We start from the raw sequence: 16911 nt of genomic DNA on the forward strand, positions 1-16911 counted from the left end.
AGCTGCTCTCTCGGCCTGGATCACTCTTTCCCACACGTGGAGATCGGGGCGGAGGCCTCTCCTTCTCACCACTCAGGTTTGGGCTCAAACCGTTAGCACCTCTGTCTGAGAGGCCTTCCCTGACTGTCTGTCCATCCCATCTCAGGGGCCCTGCCTCCTGCCAGGGCCGGTCACCATCTATCACGCTAAACTGTTTCATTAGCTTCGTCAGATTTTTACCACTATCTGAAGTGACCTTGTTTGATTTCTTATTGTTTGTCCACCTCCTATTGAATGCAAGCTCCATGAACATAGGGACCTTTTCTTAGTCAGCTGGTATACAGTAGGCACTCAATAAATCGCTCCTGAATGAATGAAGGCACACATGCATGCATACATACAAGAGCGTTTGAGAGAATTTCAAATAAAATGGCTTTTTTAAAATTCAGGAAGCCCCTCTTGATCCTTCCAACAAGATGTGGTTTATCCACATACTGATCCCTATATTCACCCAACAGCTACTTGTACGAGACACCTACTATGTGCCAGGCACTAAATCACAGTAGGAATAAAGAATGACGCTCTGATGGCTCCTGACCTCATGCAGCTCACAGGCCGCACCCTGAAATTTTATTCATGTGTTCAAAAACTTGCATTTGGTTGAGATCTGGGAATGTCCTTCCCCGCTCACCTGCCCCATCCTTCTCTGCCAGCCCCCTGAAGCAAAAGCAAGGACATCTCCTCACCCCCTGCCTACTCCGGCGTGCACAAAACAATCAAGTGCTTTACGGAATCTTAAAAAGCAGTCAGAACCCCACTGAGCATGTGACCTAAAAGCTAGCTCCTACCAATTTAAGCTACTTTAACATAGTACTTTCAAATGTAACATTAAAAGAAAGTGATTAAAATCTAATTTTTTCAATAACTGTAACACTGGGAGGTCCGTTTTTGGAGACCACTATTTTCTTTGGGGATCTGCTCTATCTAGCAAATTTTCTACAGTAACCATTATCTACTTCTGTAATTAAACATAAAATGTGATGGAAAACATATTTACCACCTATTTTAGGATCTAGGGAGTTTGTCACCTCTCACTCACCCCCTCCCTGCAGTCCAAACTCTCAGCTCCCACCTGGTTCATGGCCACAGCCTCCTAACTAACCCCTCCCTCACTTCCACCTTGCCCCTTGCAACCTCTCCTCAACATGACAGCCTGAGGAATCACACCTCCCCTCTGCTCAGAACCTCAGTGGCCCGCCAGGTCCTGTGCTATCTGCCCTGTCATCTCTCCCTTCCCCACGCCCTCCATCCCAGCCACCCCGGCCTCCTTGGAGTTCCTCAAACCCTCTAGGCACACTTCGGCCTCAGGACCTTTGCACCTGCCACTCCCCCCGTCTCAAACACTTCCCACCCTGCCTCTTTCCCCTCAGGTTGTTGCTCAAACACCACCCTCACGGTGAGGACTTCCAAGGGCACCCTGGAAGACCCCAACCCGTCTCAGTGTGTCACCTCCTTCTTGCTTCATTCTTCTACACAACACTTATCACCTTCTGATACACTAGAGAATTTACCTATCAGAGCCACTGAGGTCTGAAAGAACAGAATTTTGTGTCTCGTTAGGTCCCCACCGTACCCCCACCCCTGTGACAGTACCTGAATCGTCTGGCACTGGCACGCACTAAATACGTCTCATGGCACAAAGTAGCTATAACTCAGGCTCCAATTTTCTCAGATGAGGAAATTACTGAGAGTGGATCCCAGGCTAAACTGGAACAGAGCACCAGATTCTGTTTTTCCCAGCAGCCTAGCCCTTACAGATACAATACTGGTTGTTTATTCTTAAACACGTTTGCAACGCCTGTGCCCAGGGTGGGCAACTTGGACACCTGTCCCTCCAGAAGGCAGGCAGGTCTTACCTCAATTTTCAGGCTGTCGTGTTCCACTGTAAAGTCACGTCTAGAAGGAGCAACATCAAAGGTGATCCTCTCTCCTCTATAGAAGGGGATCTAGAAGGAATGGTCTGTTCATTACCAAGGGCCAACAACAAGATTCAACCATCAATATTAATAACTGACCCAACAGGCCACAAATGACAAGGGGTTTGAGGCGAGCTGACAGACAAAATATTAATCCTGTTGCCGATCTTAAAAGAGGAAGGCCCAAACTTTTTCCAGCTATTTATTACCAAAGGGTCAGAATCTCGTCTTAAATAATTACACTACATAAAATGGTCATGAAACTGCAGGTCAATCATTTATTCCTTTTAACACCCAAATGGCATTGATTCTTGCTGCGTTGTAAGAGTCCCATAGATTCCCAGACGCAAATCTCCTCCACTCACCACAGTGTAGTCCCCACTTGGCAAGGAATAGAAGGAGAAGGAGCCATCTTCTTTGGAGACCACAAAGCACAAATACACCAGACTCTCGTCTTGGGGCTGGAAGCCGGGCACTGGTGAGATGTTGCAGCCCAGGACATCCTGTGCCAAGGGTGGGGGGAGGGAGGGTGAAAATGACTTCCTTTTCCACTTATGTGCTCTGGTCATCAGCAAATGGCCATGCTATTGGAAAATTTTTCTAAGTTTCATGTCACGAGATACGTATTTCTGAAATCCAGGGCATAGTACTGGAGATAAAAGGAACACGGACTTTTTTACACTCAAGGTGAGAAGTTAAAAACTGGCACAGTCTCCTTGGAAAAAAATGACATGAGTGTCTTCATAAATGACGGGTCACCACTCTCAACAAGAAAATGGAGCGCAGGGAGTCGAAGTGGCCGGCCCACACAGCCAGCAAGACGCAGGGTGGGGACTGGTCTGCACCTGGGTCGGACTGATTTCAGGGCCTGTGCACTTTCTGACATAGTCCACTCCTATCAAAGCCACTCAGCTTCTCGGGAGTCAACCGAGAAACACAGTGTTCTTAAACGTTGAGACAATACATCCTCCTTGAGCTACATTTTCAGCAGTGTGTTCTTGGTCTGTAAGCCCGCAGCCCCGCCCACAGGTTTGTCTGTTCTCCACTTTTCTTTACTTACCTCTTTGGATACTACAGATGAAAAGAGAAGGAACTTCACCCCTTTCATGGGCTCCCCGTCGCTGCGGACTGACCCAGACACATTGTAGCCGGCTACGATGAGGGGGCTGGCGGCGTGGGCGTTGGAATTGGTCACCCGCACGGTGGTGCTCGCCTATGGAAGAGGGGAGTTTAACTTCCCAAGCAACAACCCCTCAGGATGTTCAACAACAGGAAGACGTGCTTCAGCTAAAACAGTCACAGGGGGCACCTGGGTGGCCCAGCCAGTTAAGCCTCTGGACTCCTGGTTTCGGCTCAGGTTGTGATCTCACAGTTCGTGAGTCTGAGCCCCGAATCAGGCTCTGTGCTGACAACACGGAGCCTGGTTGGGATTCTCTGTCTCCCTCTCTCTCCGCCCCTTCCCTACTTGCTCTCTATCTCTCTACTGCGCTCAAAAGAATGATTTCCTTGGCATGGTAACATTTTACTTTTTCACATTTTTCCACCTTCCAAATTGTCCACCTCTGTTATCACTCCTGCTACCATGCTGTTCTATCTGCTCCAATTTTTTTAAATGAGCACACTTTACTTTTTTTTCCGTATTTATTGGTGCAGATACATGCATTTTTAAAGCTGTCTGCCAAAGCACAATTTACACGGAGAAAACACACGCGTTCGAGGTGTACAGCACAGTGATTTTTCACAAACTGAACACACCCTGTGACTAGCACCCACCAACAGAATGGAACCAGCACCCAGAAGCCTCTTCACGCTCATTTCCAAGGCACTACCCCCCAAGGGCACTCCTTATCCTGATGTTTAGCAGCATACCCTACTTCGAAACACAATTTTATATTAATAAACTCAAATTCCTTTATGCATACAATTAACAATGTAAGCCTTAAAACTTATCCTAATCAGAATGTATAAGCCATGAGTTGGTTTTTTTTGTTTTTTTTTTTTTAAGCCATGAGTTTTAAACAAAACCTTTTTAAAACCCTGAAAACTGGCAGGCATGAACAGTATACAGAGAAGTCTAGGTGTGAAACCCTACTATCTGTTATACATGCATAAAACCTTTTCAATAAAAACAGAAATAATGATTCTGATGGTTCTTTTGCAAGAATGAGACACAGTCTCGGGGCACATGGGTGGCTCAGTTGGCTAAGCGTCCAACTTCGGCTCAGGTCATGATCTGACGGTTCATGGGTTCGAGCCGCGGTCCATGAATTCAAGCCCCGCATCAGGCTCTGGGCTGACAGCTCAGAGCCTGGATCTTGCTTCAGATTCTGTGTCTCCCTCTCTCTCTCTGCCCCTCCCCGACTCAGGCTCTGTCTGTCTCTCAAAAATAAATAAATGTTAAAGAAAAAAGAATTTAAAAAAAAATGAGACACAGTCTCAAAACTAGTATAAAAGTTAACATGATGAAATGTCCTTTAGATCCTTCTTCAATTTGTTTTTCCACAGATTACAAAAGCTCACCTTGTCTGTTTCTTCCTTTTTTTGATCTTTTACTACGAACGATTTCCATCAAACAAAAAGATATGAAGACTACCCTAAAGAACACCTATATATACACTCTAACCAGCTGAAGAAATAAAAGCAGAAACAAAATTCAGGACCCTTGCGTACCTCCAAACCCCCACCTGCCTCCCTCTATGGATGTCAATGTCACCATGGACTCGGTGTCTGCCATTCCCAAACACAGCTTCAGGCTTTGTCTACATGGGAAGTACCCTGAATGTTTGTCACGACTATCTAAACAATACTGTGTTTCCTTACCTTCAGCTACTTGCCGTTTTCCCTCAACTTTATGTTTTTTTTTACTTTATGGTTTTTTTTTTAACATTTATTTTTGAGAGAGAGAGAAAGAGAGAGCGAGCAGGGGAGGGGCAGAGAGAGAGGGAGACACAGAATCCAAAGCAGGCTCCAGGCTCTCAGCTGTTAGCACAGAGCCCAACGCGGGGCTCGAACTCACAGACCGCGAGATCATGACCTGAGCCGAAGTCGGATGCTTAACAAACTGAGCCACCCAGGAGCCCCAAACTTTATGTTTCTAAATGTACTCCTATCGATCTACGTAGCTCTGGTTCATTCATTTTTGCCGTCCAACAGAATTCTACTGTGTGATGAAACCACTCTCCACCTAAAGGACATCAAGGTTGCTTACGATATTTTGCTATTACAAGCAAAATTGCAATAAACATTCTTTTATATTCTCCTTGGGCACACGTACAACAGGTTTCTAAAATGTTAAGTGTATTTATAGATTGCTGTTTCAGGCTGGAAAAAGAACAACAAATAAATCTAATCGGGTCCTTCTGGTGTTGATTCAGCTTAAAATAGCTACAGTTAATAGCAGACCTATTTCACAGAAGGAAGGCAATATTGTCACCTAAAACCAAAAGCAACATAAGCAACATCTGCTACACTGAGTTTTATCTTATAAATACCACCAAACCAATCAGTAGCACTGTCATTTTTCATCTACTTCCAGAAAAACCATAAACCCATTTCATACCTTGAACTGAAATCCGTACGTTTGTCCCCAAACCAGAACACTGCTGGCACAGCTATCAACATAAATGAAATACTCACCTCCTTCAATGCCCAGGTTGGATGAGTTGCAAGAATTTCATAATCTCCAGGAAGAACTTTAAAAAATGCAAACCTAAGACATACAAAGAGCCAATAAACTTTCTTTCAAAACAACCCAAGTATACTAATTTATGACTAGTATTGGAAGCACTAGAAAATAATGTTCGAATTATCACAAACTGGCCATTAGCTGGTTAAATGAGCATAAACAAAATTCAATCCTTCACTGTACAAATCACATCAGGGAGCACTTATTGAGTACTTCGTGTATATAAGAACAGGTGTTCTGTGGGCTGACAGGAAGGAGGTTTTAGGTTTCTCCTAAACCCCAAGGATTTCTGATCTGAGAACCAGTCACTGTGGCTTAGCCAGGGATCAGTCACAGAACTTGCAAGTGCATTTTGACAGAGGCGTTAGGCAGGAATAGGCATAGAGAAGGGAAGGGGTGCCAAAGGAACAGAAGTGGGAAGGGAGGAGTCCCGTGTAAAGAAGAGAGAACAGATCCGACAGGCTGAAGCCATCGCTAACACAAGATGATGCTGACGACACTGGTAGGGCAAATGACAGCAAGCTTTGAATCCTGTGCCGGAGAGTTTAGATGTGTTAGCAGAAACAGGGTAAAAGGCGTTCCGGGCTCTGGCACAAACTACTGTGATGAAATCAGGTGCTGACAAAGACCAGTTAGGTAGCTGTAGGCAAACCAGCCCCAGAGTGACAGGAGATGAGGCTGGGAAGGCCACCAGCAGGATTCTGATATATTTAACCTTTCAAAGCGCAAAGCCCAGACGACGAGAGGGCTAACTCTAGTGAAATGGACGATCAAAAATCCACCTAATTTCTTCTCCTGTGGTGGTATTTTGCTACTTTGCTACAGTAAAATGGAAATGACTACTGGATTTTGCAATTAGTGAGATTTAACCTCTACTTCTGCAGGGTAAGATCACTGTTTTAGGTAAGTGCAGAGGAATGAGATTCAACAAGTTCAGGTCACTTTCCCCAGCGAGGTCAAAAGCAAACTACTACTAGTCTAGAGAAAATGGAAGCCCCGCCTCCCCCAGCAGGCTTCAATCAAGTAGAAGTAAACGTTATCCCCAGACTGAAAAATAATTTCGACAACCCTCACTTAGAAACTGGATAGCTTACCGACAGATTCATTATCAACTTCTAATTTGCAGTTAAGTTGGTTTTGTATACTGAAGGAGTAATGATTTGAATGCTTTCAAAATTATCAGTTGGAACTATTCTGAATTAATCTTGGCACATCTGTTAACACTTACAACTTGACGACATAGATCCATTAAATAAATGGCTTTAAATCTGACTCAACAAGGTTAATTTAAATAGTTGTCGCTTCAAACTACAAAATAATTTTCATGTAATAGTGATGAAATGATTTTTTAAAAATCATAATAGAGCAAATCTATATGGAGCTAACACGATTAAGCATATATTCCACACCAGGCAGTTTGAAATAAAAATATTAATTTAATCTTCCTAATAACCTTGGGAGGTGGGCTCCACCACCACCATCACTTATAAATGAGAAAACTAAGGCCCAAAGGTATTAAGTAACTTGTCTGGGACCAAACCCAGTAAGTGGGAGAACAAGGACCCAAACCCAGGTTTTCAGGCTCCAGAGCCAGCCACAGCTGTTAAATGAAGGCCTACTACGTGCCAGGCACTGCCGGAGGGACTGTAGAGACCTTAACTCATCTCCTCAGTGCTTGAGGAGAGAAGTCAGATGACTTCTTTCACAGACAAAGGGTTTGAACTTGCCTGAAGAGTCCAAACCAGGATTTAAACCCAGGACCCCCTATACCTGAAGCTCCTCCAGCCCCAGTAACAGCACCCCCTCTCCGTGAGGCAGGATGACACGGGCACAACTCACTTTCCACCAGGCTGGGTCACGGTGGACTGGATCTTCGCTTCGGTCCCCGTGTTTCTCAGAGACACCTGAACTCCTGCGGGGCCCAGGGGCTGCCCTTTGCTGAGAACCTGGTGAGGAGAAGGAGGTCAGGACTGAAGCCAGGTGCAAAGCTCTCTCCACTCAGCAGAACTGCCGGCCCGTTCATGTCCCCCCCTCACGGAGCTTATATCCTTCCTGGGGTCAAGACTCCTTTACAAAGATTAGACAGTCACGGAGACCCTTCCCAAGGAGAGCTGAGGGGCTGAGAGAGGGAGTAGTAACAGGGAAATAATACTTTGCTTCACTGTATCTAAGACACCATCAGCCAAAGAGACACCATTATTCTACAGTCTCTATAGAGAAAGAAAACAATATCCATGATCCTCCTCCCTAGCAAGAAATTCACACATGAAACCAGGACCACCTTGCCTCATCCAAGGGTGAGCGCCTCACTCTCGGTGTAAAGGTAAAGGAGAAATGAACCCGCCAGGAAGAAAAGGACAGCAAAGAAATCTGCACGTGTCAACCTTGGTGCTGGATGGAGGGAGAAAAAAAAACTCCCCTGAGAATCTGAGCTCGAAGCTGCCATTCGCACGGGTTAGCACTCCAAACTCACACAATCAGGGGGGCCCAGAAAAGTCTCAGAGAATCCAGTTTACTGAGACAGCCCCTGGGGGAGGGGCCAAAGCAAACGCAAATCCTGTCTGGAAGAGGCCAGCTTGGGTTTCCCTCAGTGAGGACAAGATGCCACCCGGCCTGGGGCCTCCATTCTTCCTGTCCTCACCCCTACGAAAGGCCAGCCCTAGCAGTTATTCGCCAGCAGCCTTTACAGGGGAATGGCCTGGCATTCCCTCGCAAGCGACCTTGTGGAAGAATGATAGGGAACCTAGATCTGACCCTGAAAAACACCCACTACCTTGTACATGAAATTCCACCCTCCTGAAGCTTACCTACGGGTCCCGTGTGGGTTACTCGCCCCATTTAAAGAAGGTTAAGAGAGGACGCAGTATATAATACAGAGCAACCATTAAAAAGAACAATCTTCCAGAGCCAAACCTTTCCATTCACAGAGAACCCCGTGAACACAAAGTTGATGTCCCCGCCCTTTGTGCAGATGTCGCTGATGCCGTCCACGTAGAGCTCCACGTTTGTTGGCTCTGAGAAGTGAAGGTGGGAGGGGAGGGAACAAACAGGATATGAGACACAACAGCAAGTTTAGTGCTGGCGTAAGGTGAATGTGCCCGGGCAAAACACCTCCTACCAGTTAACTTTCATTTATTTTTGAGCACTTACCACGCGCGCAGGGTTAAAACTCCAAAGGTACCAGGAGGTATGCAGGAAGGTCTCCCCCCGACCTCTTCCCCGGACACCCAGGTTCCCACCCCAGGGTGAAACAGCGTATGCAGGATGATATGCTTTGATGACAGTCTTTCGGCTGAGCCGTATGTCAGAGCCTCAGTGACAATTCAGGACGCACCAAATCGTTTCAGTTCCTGGATGCTTACCACGGACCAGACACGGAACTAAGTGCATGTGTTCCTCACAACTACGTGAGCAGGGGGTAAAAACGCCTCCAACTGATTATTAAACTGACACAAGGAAAGGTTAAAGGACCCCCCTCCCCAAACTCACAGAGCTTGTGAGTGACAGAGCCCCAATTCAACCTGCAAAAGCCTGCCTCCAAACTGTCCCCTGACCAAGCGCGTGAGTGCAGCCACGGCAAAACGGGACGGGAAGCTCCAATGCCCACAGGAACCAAGCAGGGAGACAGGCCGCACGGGCCTATGGTGAATGGAAAAGGGGAAGCCACTACTCACTTTGCACCAAATGCCAACTTTCTCACAAAAAAACGGAAACCTGGATTTTTATGTGCTATCTCCAGAATTTCCAGTATTAGCAACGAATTGATTTTGTCTAAAAAAACTGAAGAGGTCATCATAACAAGGGTTCAAGCTTTTAAAAGGTTAGGAAGAGGGGCGCCCGGGGGGCTCAGTCGGTAAGTGTCCAACTTCAGCTCAGGTCATGATCTTGCGGTCTGTGAGTTCAAGCCCTGCGTCAGGCTCTGTGCTGACGGCGTGGGGCCTGCTTGGGATTCTGTCTCCCTCTCTCTCTGCCCCTCCCCCGCACACATGTTCTCTCTTTCAAAATAAATAAATAAACTTAAAAAAAAAAGGTTAGGAAGAATGTAGAATGGTAAGTAGAGAAAAAAATGGGCAAATCAGGAGAATTTTGGGTAAAGAATTACACACACACACACACACACACACACAGAGAAGATGCCAGTAAAAAATGCACAAAAGACTTAAACAGACACCTCACAAAAGAAATCAAATGAGCGAACAAAAGCTACAGGTAATACAGATGAACGTCTTTACCAATGTCAAGAGGAAGAAACCAGTGGGCAGGAGGGGAGGGGGCTCAAACAAAACACTCCCACAGCATGCTGAATCTGTAACCTCTGCTTTAGTCCTATGCTGGGTTTCCTCCACCTCCGGCTTTCTGGAAGGCACAGGTCAGGTCCTCCCCCAGCTATGGACTGGAAGAGAACTTTCCTCACAGAGCCACACTAGCTCTCGGCCATGTGAGCTGCACTTTACCCTTTGTGATGGCAGGGACTAAATTCTTCCTCCTCTAACTCAGGAGCAAGATGGCCTGAACCAACCAGCACCCCAGCCCCCCCCTCCCCAAGCTACAGAACAGGGATAAACACACATCCACTCTTGGAAGCCACGACAAAGCAGAGCCCTCTCTTCTTATCTCAACCCCATTCCGTTCCACATCTCCAGCTCTGATACAAGGCAGACACATCAGGAAAGTTTTGAGCTTTTGTCTGTATGTGTGCAGAATGCTTTTAAGTATTTATTCTCTACTAATTATGTGCCAGCCTTTCTCAGCACGTACACACACTAGCCCATTAAATCTCCAAGACAGGCCATGAGGCAGCTACAACCCCTCCCCTGACCCCCTAGTGAGCCCTTTCCTGACCCCCTAGCGAGAAGACACCAACCCAGAGGGAAGTAACTTATCCAAGGTTGTCACAGAGCCAGTAAAGCCCAAGGATGCCAGATCTTGTGATCTTTTTTTTTTTTTTTTTGATGTTTTTATTTATTTTTGAGAGACCACAAGCGGGGAAGGGGCAGAGCAAAAGGGACAGAGGATCTGAAGCGGGCTCTGCGCTGACAGCCTGACAGCAGAGAGCCTGATACGGGGCCTGAACTCACAAACTGAGATCATGACCTGAGATGAAGTCAGATGTCCAACCGACTGAGCCACCAAGGCGCCCCTCTTGTGATCTCTTAAGAGAAGTAGATCTGGATTTTCACGTGAAATCTCACGACGTTGAATATTTCAATCAAGTCACTAAAAATGCCCCAGGGGGCTAAGAAAGAAGCCATCCTAGGACAGGAAAAGAAGTCCCCACTCCTGACCTCTAGAAGTCATTCTGCTGCCACTTAATGAAACTACAAAAGCAGAGCTTCCTGAGGCAGATTCAAGAAAGGACGCCTATTTTAAGAGAAATGACAGAAAACCTTAAGGTAGGTCCAAGATAAATCCAATTTACTCTAAAGTAACAAGCAGGTGGGGGGCGCCTGGATGGCTCAGTCAGTTAAACTTCTGACTTTGGTTTAGGTCAGGATCTCGTGGTTCACGGATTCGAGCCTTGCTTCGGGCTCTGTGCTGACAGCTCGTAGCCTGGAGTCTGCTTCAGATTCTGCGTCTCCCTCTTTCTCTGCCCCTCCCCTGCTCGTACTCTGTCTCTCAAAAGTATATAAAAAAGTGTATATATATAGTAGCAAACAGGAAAAAGCCCTGTTCCACACTAGAAACGTATCCTTAATATTTTAACAGTGTACGCACTCCAACAATTTAAATTAATATTCAGCACACAATCTAATCCTTTACAGAGTATGTCTGGCTATTCAGTTAACTTACCAAAACTCCACCCTAGGGGAGGCTCGATCTTCAGAATGAAATCTCCCTAAAAGGGGGGGGGGGGGGGGGGGGAGAAAAGGTAGAGAAATGAAAACCAATGACCTTTCAATTAGTTTAATTTACTTCAGGGCTACCATTTAATCTAGCATTTTCACACCTGCAATGAAATTCCAAGTATAGGGGTGCCTGGGTGGCTCAGGCGGTTAAGCGTCCAACTCTTGATCTCAGCTCAGGTCATGATCTCACAGTCCATGGGTTTGAGCCCCACATCAGGCTCTGTGCTTACAGCATGGAGCCTGCTCGGAATTCTCTCTCCCTCCCTCTGCCCCTACCCACTCGTGCTCTCTCTCTCTCTCAAAATAAATAAATAAACTTAAAAAAAAAAAAGAAAAAGAAATTCCAAATATATATTGTGTCCTTCTAAGTCGCTGTGGGCTGTCTGGTTCCCTTCGGATGTGGTGGGCTGAAGCTGGCTGCCCAGAAGTCCCCATCCAACCAATCACGAGACACCACGTTAACGTCTATGGGAGAGTTCTAAAGGCATTATGTTCAGCCACTCGCTGTCTTCTGATGCCAAACATGCGACTAATGGAGTCTCCTATTAACCCCGCCTACGTCCAAGGTTGCCAGGGTCATTGTGTATCTTTAGGAACAAAAGTCATTTCTTAAAACTAGATGTTACTCACACACCTTGCTTTCTTGAGAATGATACGAATAGTTAAAAACAAAACAAACAAACAAACAAAAAATGATTTTAAGACCAACCTATAGAAGTCAGCCTTACATACTGTGGTGAAAGATGTAATTTCAAGAATAGTGTTGTGTTATAGTATTTTAAATTGGGAAAAGCCTCTACACCTATCAATAGAGACACGGTTACATAAATTTACAGTTTTGATTTGATTCTGATGTGCTATGAGGCCATTAAAAATAAATCAGTAGACCTGTACACGCTGATGTTGAAAGTGTACCAAGATGTTACCATAGGGGAAAAAAATCAAAAACTGAAGAATAATTCGTGTTGTTTAGTTCCATCCGATATAAAAAAACAAAGCCAAAGCTATGTGTACACACTGACTATTTTTTGCAACTTCCTGTGAATCTACGTTTCTAAATAAAACGTTGAAATGGGAAGGGTAACGAGGGTGGGGTGTAAGTAGGTGTGGATACACGTCTATGCACACACGCACATATGTGGGCATCTTTAGAATTATAAAAAATTTTTTTTCTTAATGTTTATTTACTTTTGAGAGAGAGAGAGAGAGAGAGAGAGAGACAGAGAGAGAGCACGGTGGGGAGAGGCGGAGAGAGAGGGAGACACAGAACTGGAAACAGGCTCCAACAGGCTCCAGGCTCTGAGCTGTCAGCACAGAGCCTGATGCGGGGCTCGAACCCACGAGGTCTAAGTCTAAGGCTCATGACCTGAGCTGAAGTCAGACACGTAACTGACTGAGCCACCCAGGCGCCCCTTTATGATTATAATACAGAGAAAGCCGTCTCTTGGGATACACACCAAAACTTTTACCAGTGGTCATCACTACAGAGGGATGAGAAATTGGGGGGCAAATGGATAAATTTACTTCAAATACTTCTAAAGACCTTATTTTGTTGTTTCCCACAAAGCTCACAAATTCGAGTATCACTTGCACAGTTTTTTTTAAACAATATTTTAAGCTGCTTGCAAATAAAGAGTTCTATTAAATCAGGGTTTCTGGATGTCGGCACTGCTGACGTTTGATCTGTCCTGTGCAGCAGGTTCAGCTTCATTTCTGGCCTCTGCTCACTAGATAAAGACGCCCTCCCCCAACACCAGACAGGTGTCACAACCAAAAATGTCTCTAGACATCGGCAGATGTCCCTGCAGACACTGAGAACCACTGTTCAGTTTGTACTCAATCAACCCACTTTATAAATTGTCTCCCTCAAAATTTGGCCAGGACTGTAGATTGCACTTATAATTTACAAAAGAGACAAGCATTTGCTCATGTGCCAAATAAAGCCTGCTCTGGTTAGGGCGGTCCTGTAGGCCACACCACTTCCGATCATAAACGACTACAGTAGTCTCTCTTACCTTATCGTACAAGGGGATCATAAAGTAACCATTATTAGGGGCACAGTCTGTCTGGTATTTCAAAGTCCCGTGCTTGGTATACAACTTTATCTAGAAGGCAAGGAAAGAAGAAAAGTCATAATATCGCCTTTGAGAATTAGCTACATACATTACACCACAATGCATTTGGCCAATATGCATTTGCTGAGGACCTACTATGTGCTGTGATGAACACCAGGCACTAAGGTCAGAGACAAATAAGACAAAGTATCCACGAAATAGTGTAATTAGATATTTTTTAGGTTAGAAACCCTCTAAAGACTACCCTGCAAAGTCATATTTTTCAATATTTTTCAGTGTATTTTTAGCGGCTGTCTCTATGGATGTAAAACAAATTTTCCAATGTGCTATTAATAAGGTGCTTATTAAAATGCAATCCCCAAGCCCCACTTCTGTTTCTAAACTAGAAGGTCTTGGGTGGGGGGACAGGGATCTACATTCATCTCAAATGATTCCCAATATTTGCGAGTTAACACTCATCTAGGAATTTTTAATTTCCTCTTTTATTTTCATTCTTAGGCAAAAATAAATCAAAAGGCACTTAATGTGTGTCTTTTCAAGGGATCTCTAAAGTTCTTGTATCCTGGGCATTTCCAAATACAATCTCTTAACCTTTTAAGACACTCAAGCAGCATCTGGGTTTTCCACATGCTGTGTGATAGTCATTTAACCTCCTGAGGTCCAGTTTCTTCATAAATACGAAAAGAGCCACTCCCCTTCGTGGTGATTATACAGACTCACATCAATGCATATTAAGCACCTGGCAGACAGCATGGCTCAAAAAAAAAAAAAAAAAAAATAGTGTTCTTATTATTTTACTATATTACTATGTGGTAGTACTAACTTCTCTCTGCGTTTACTTTTCTCTTGGAGCCCCAGGAAACTAAGTAGCACAAAGCCTTGCAAGGCAGCTTCTGAACTGGTCTGTGCCCACACACTGGTAGGCAACCCAAGAGGTGGCACGGGCACCCAGCAGAGCCCTAGGAACCCTGCCATTGCCAGTGGGTTGACTCATTAAACACCTGACTTAGGATCAAAACTGGCAGAGAAGCAAGAGACAGAGGGGTCTTGAAGGTGATAATTATTTTCTTTAGTTAATACATGGTGCTGGATTCTGCTTCTGTCTCAACACCATCCTACAAGAACAAAAGCTGGGATTTGGAACAAGGCCAGGGCGACCGAGTGGAGTGTGGAATCTATTTTCTACCCCTCCCCAAACCCATCTCAGCAACCAGATTTGTAGAATATACTGGTTCATTCCTTCACCACAGCCCTTCAGCTGCCAGCAATGGACTGGCTCAAATGTGCTTTCAGTCAGCCTTTGGGGTCTTAATCCCCCCAAAGTCCCTTCTCTTTGCCAGCTAATAGCCTCTTCCTTTTTTCTCTCTCTCTCCAATCCCCTTCTGCCCCATCACAGTACCCTTCTAAGACAGAGGCCAGCCCTCCCTCAGGTCCTCTCCCATCTATCCTGACAAGTGACCTTACTTTTCACAAAAGCTTTCTGGGCCATAATGCCACTGTATTGATAATCATGTAACTGCCTGGGGCTTTACAACTTAATAAAAAAGACTTCAGCTCAAATCTCCAGCATTAATTTCACTAACTACCCAGAAAGACATTCAGGGCAGCTGCCAACTCTCCATTTTTAAAGGAAAAGGAGTCCCGGGGTGGGGGGATATCGGGAAAGATTAAAAACACATATTCCCAGCCCCAGAGATGCCAACAGAGATCTACCCGGACAGGATCTTTGGGATGGGAATCAGTGCTCTCTAAAAGCATCCCTGGGGGGTTTCGAGGAGTGGATTAGAACTTTTGGGGGCTCTGAGATGTGGGGCACATACCTCTAGGTCCCCAACCCCACTCCGTAGCTGACCCCACGATAGGAACCCCCACCCCAGCGCTACGGGGAGGGCATGGGATGGTGGAGAGCTCGCGGGGGGCGGAGTCTTCAAGGAGGCAAGGACTCCTAGAACATGGGGCAGGTGGCAACCGCCTGGCGTTTGAGGCGAGGCCACCGCAGCCCAGACAGGTTGAGTAACTGGCTCAGGGTCACACAGCGAGCTCCGGCCCCGGCCGCGGGGCGGGCGCTCACCTCGATGAGCGAGTAGTTGATCTCCACGTCCGACTTGACGAAGCCCCCGCAGCCCACCACGATGTCCTCGGAGGCGCGTGCCGGACCCACGCCACTCAGCAGCAGCACCACAGCGGCGACCACCACCACTGGCCCCGGCGGCCCCAAGCCCCTGCACGCCCGCATGGCCGGGCCTCTGCCGCCCGACCCTTCGCAGGCCTCCAGGTCCCGCCCCTAGCTCCGCGCGCTGCCCGCTGCTTCCTCCTCTGCCCGCCGCTGACAGCCCAGGCCCCGCCCCGGCGCTGCTGCGCGTGCGTGCTCCGGCGCCACGCCCCCTCGCCAGACAGGCTAACTACAGCGCATGCTCAGCAACAAAACCAGACCATTAGTGCCCTACGGTGGCCTGGAGGACTCCGCGCACCGTCTGTCAGGTGCAGTTGCCAAGGTGCCTGATTACAGTCACAAACTCCAAAGTTGAATTATGCTTTGGAATTCAATATCGCTGAAACTGGAAACGACAAGAGACTGTTGATTTAAGTATCCAACTACTCCCCCGATTGTTTTTGGCACATGTATTTCACAGGTGATATATAATCTCAAAAACCCGTTTAGGAATTTGAGTCAGTGCATTTTTCCATTATAAATAATCAGTACTTTTTTAAAAAAGCAATACATAGGCCATTTAAGGTCAGCATTATGTTTTAAAAAAAAAGGGTATTTGAAATTAATCCCAGTTCTAAGAACATTTGTGTAGAAACAAACTTGAGGGTTTTTCTCCCATAAGAAAGAGATGCAAACAGTTAATTTACTTTGAATTGTCTGTGATTTGAAGCATGGTTTGTCAGAAAACAAGTTCAAATCTCAGCACGTTGTGCTTTGCCCCAAGATTATACAAATACTATGACAAAAACTGAATTTAGCTGCAAGTTACCACATCAAAAGAGACAAAACTTGCTTTTCTGACCTGATATTGGAATTCTTCCATTTTGCCCTAAAAGAGAATCAAGCCCTTTATTTTGATAGTTTTTATATTTTATTTCTAAACAACCAGGTAAAAGAGAAAATTTCCCACTAGAATTTATCATTGTGGCCAAGACTTAAGCAATATACAATTATGAATCATAGGGAGTTTAGACCATGCAATGGTTAAAACCTTCATGGGTCCTATAATGGAATGATACATCCCCCAAGGATCTCAGTCATGAGCACATCTGATTTCAGTTTCTCACTCTGCACTCTCACTGGAAATACAGTGGAATTCTCAACTATTTGGTTATAGAGAGAATCCAGCTTAATATTT

General features: G+C 45.7%; 1 protein-coding gene across 2 annotated transcripts in view; it reads right to left on the bottom strand.

Moving 5' to 3' along the window:
* LOC132689747 (BOS complex subunit NOMO1) overlaps window positions 1–15901 on the bottom strand; it is a 55563-nt gene extending 39662 nt beyond the window's left edge. Inside the window, exons 1-9 of one of the 2 annotated variants that reach the window (XM_078439964.2) lie at window positions 15633–15901; window positions 13502–13591; window positions 11431–11476; window positions 8554–8654; window positions 7480–7586; window positions 5592–5664; window positions 3016–3168; window positions 2321–2458; window positions 1896–1985 (exon numbers count right to left, since the gene is read on the bottom strand). In XM_078439964.2, coding sequence (XP_078296090.1) covers window positions 1896–1985; window positions 2321–2458; window positions 3016–3168; window positions 5592–5664; window positions 7480–7586; window positions 8554–8654; window positions 11431–11476; window positions 13502–13591; window positions 15633–15797 — 963 coding nt within the window. In that variant the 5' untranslated portion in view covers window positions 15798–15901. The remainder of the gene's footprint in view (window positions 1–1895; window positions 1986–2320; window positions 2459–3015; window positions 3169–5591; window positions 5665–7479; window positions 7587–8553; window positions 8655–11430; window positions 11477–13501; window positions 13592–15632) is intronic. The other variant, XM_078439963.2, reaches the window with a different exon arrangement.
* Window positions 15902–16911: the final 1010 nt, after the last annotated feature.

Source organism: Panthera onca, chromosome E3 (genome assembly GCF_046562875.1).
Source record: "Panthera onca isolate mPanOnc1 chromosome E3, mPanOnc1 haplotype 2, whole genome shotgun sequence".
Classification (NCBI taxonomy): domain Eukaryota; kingdom Metazoa; phylum Chordata; class Mammalia; order Carnivora; family Felidae; genus Panthera; species Panthera onca.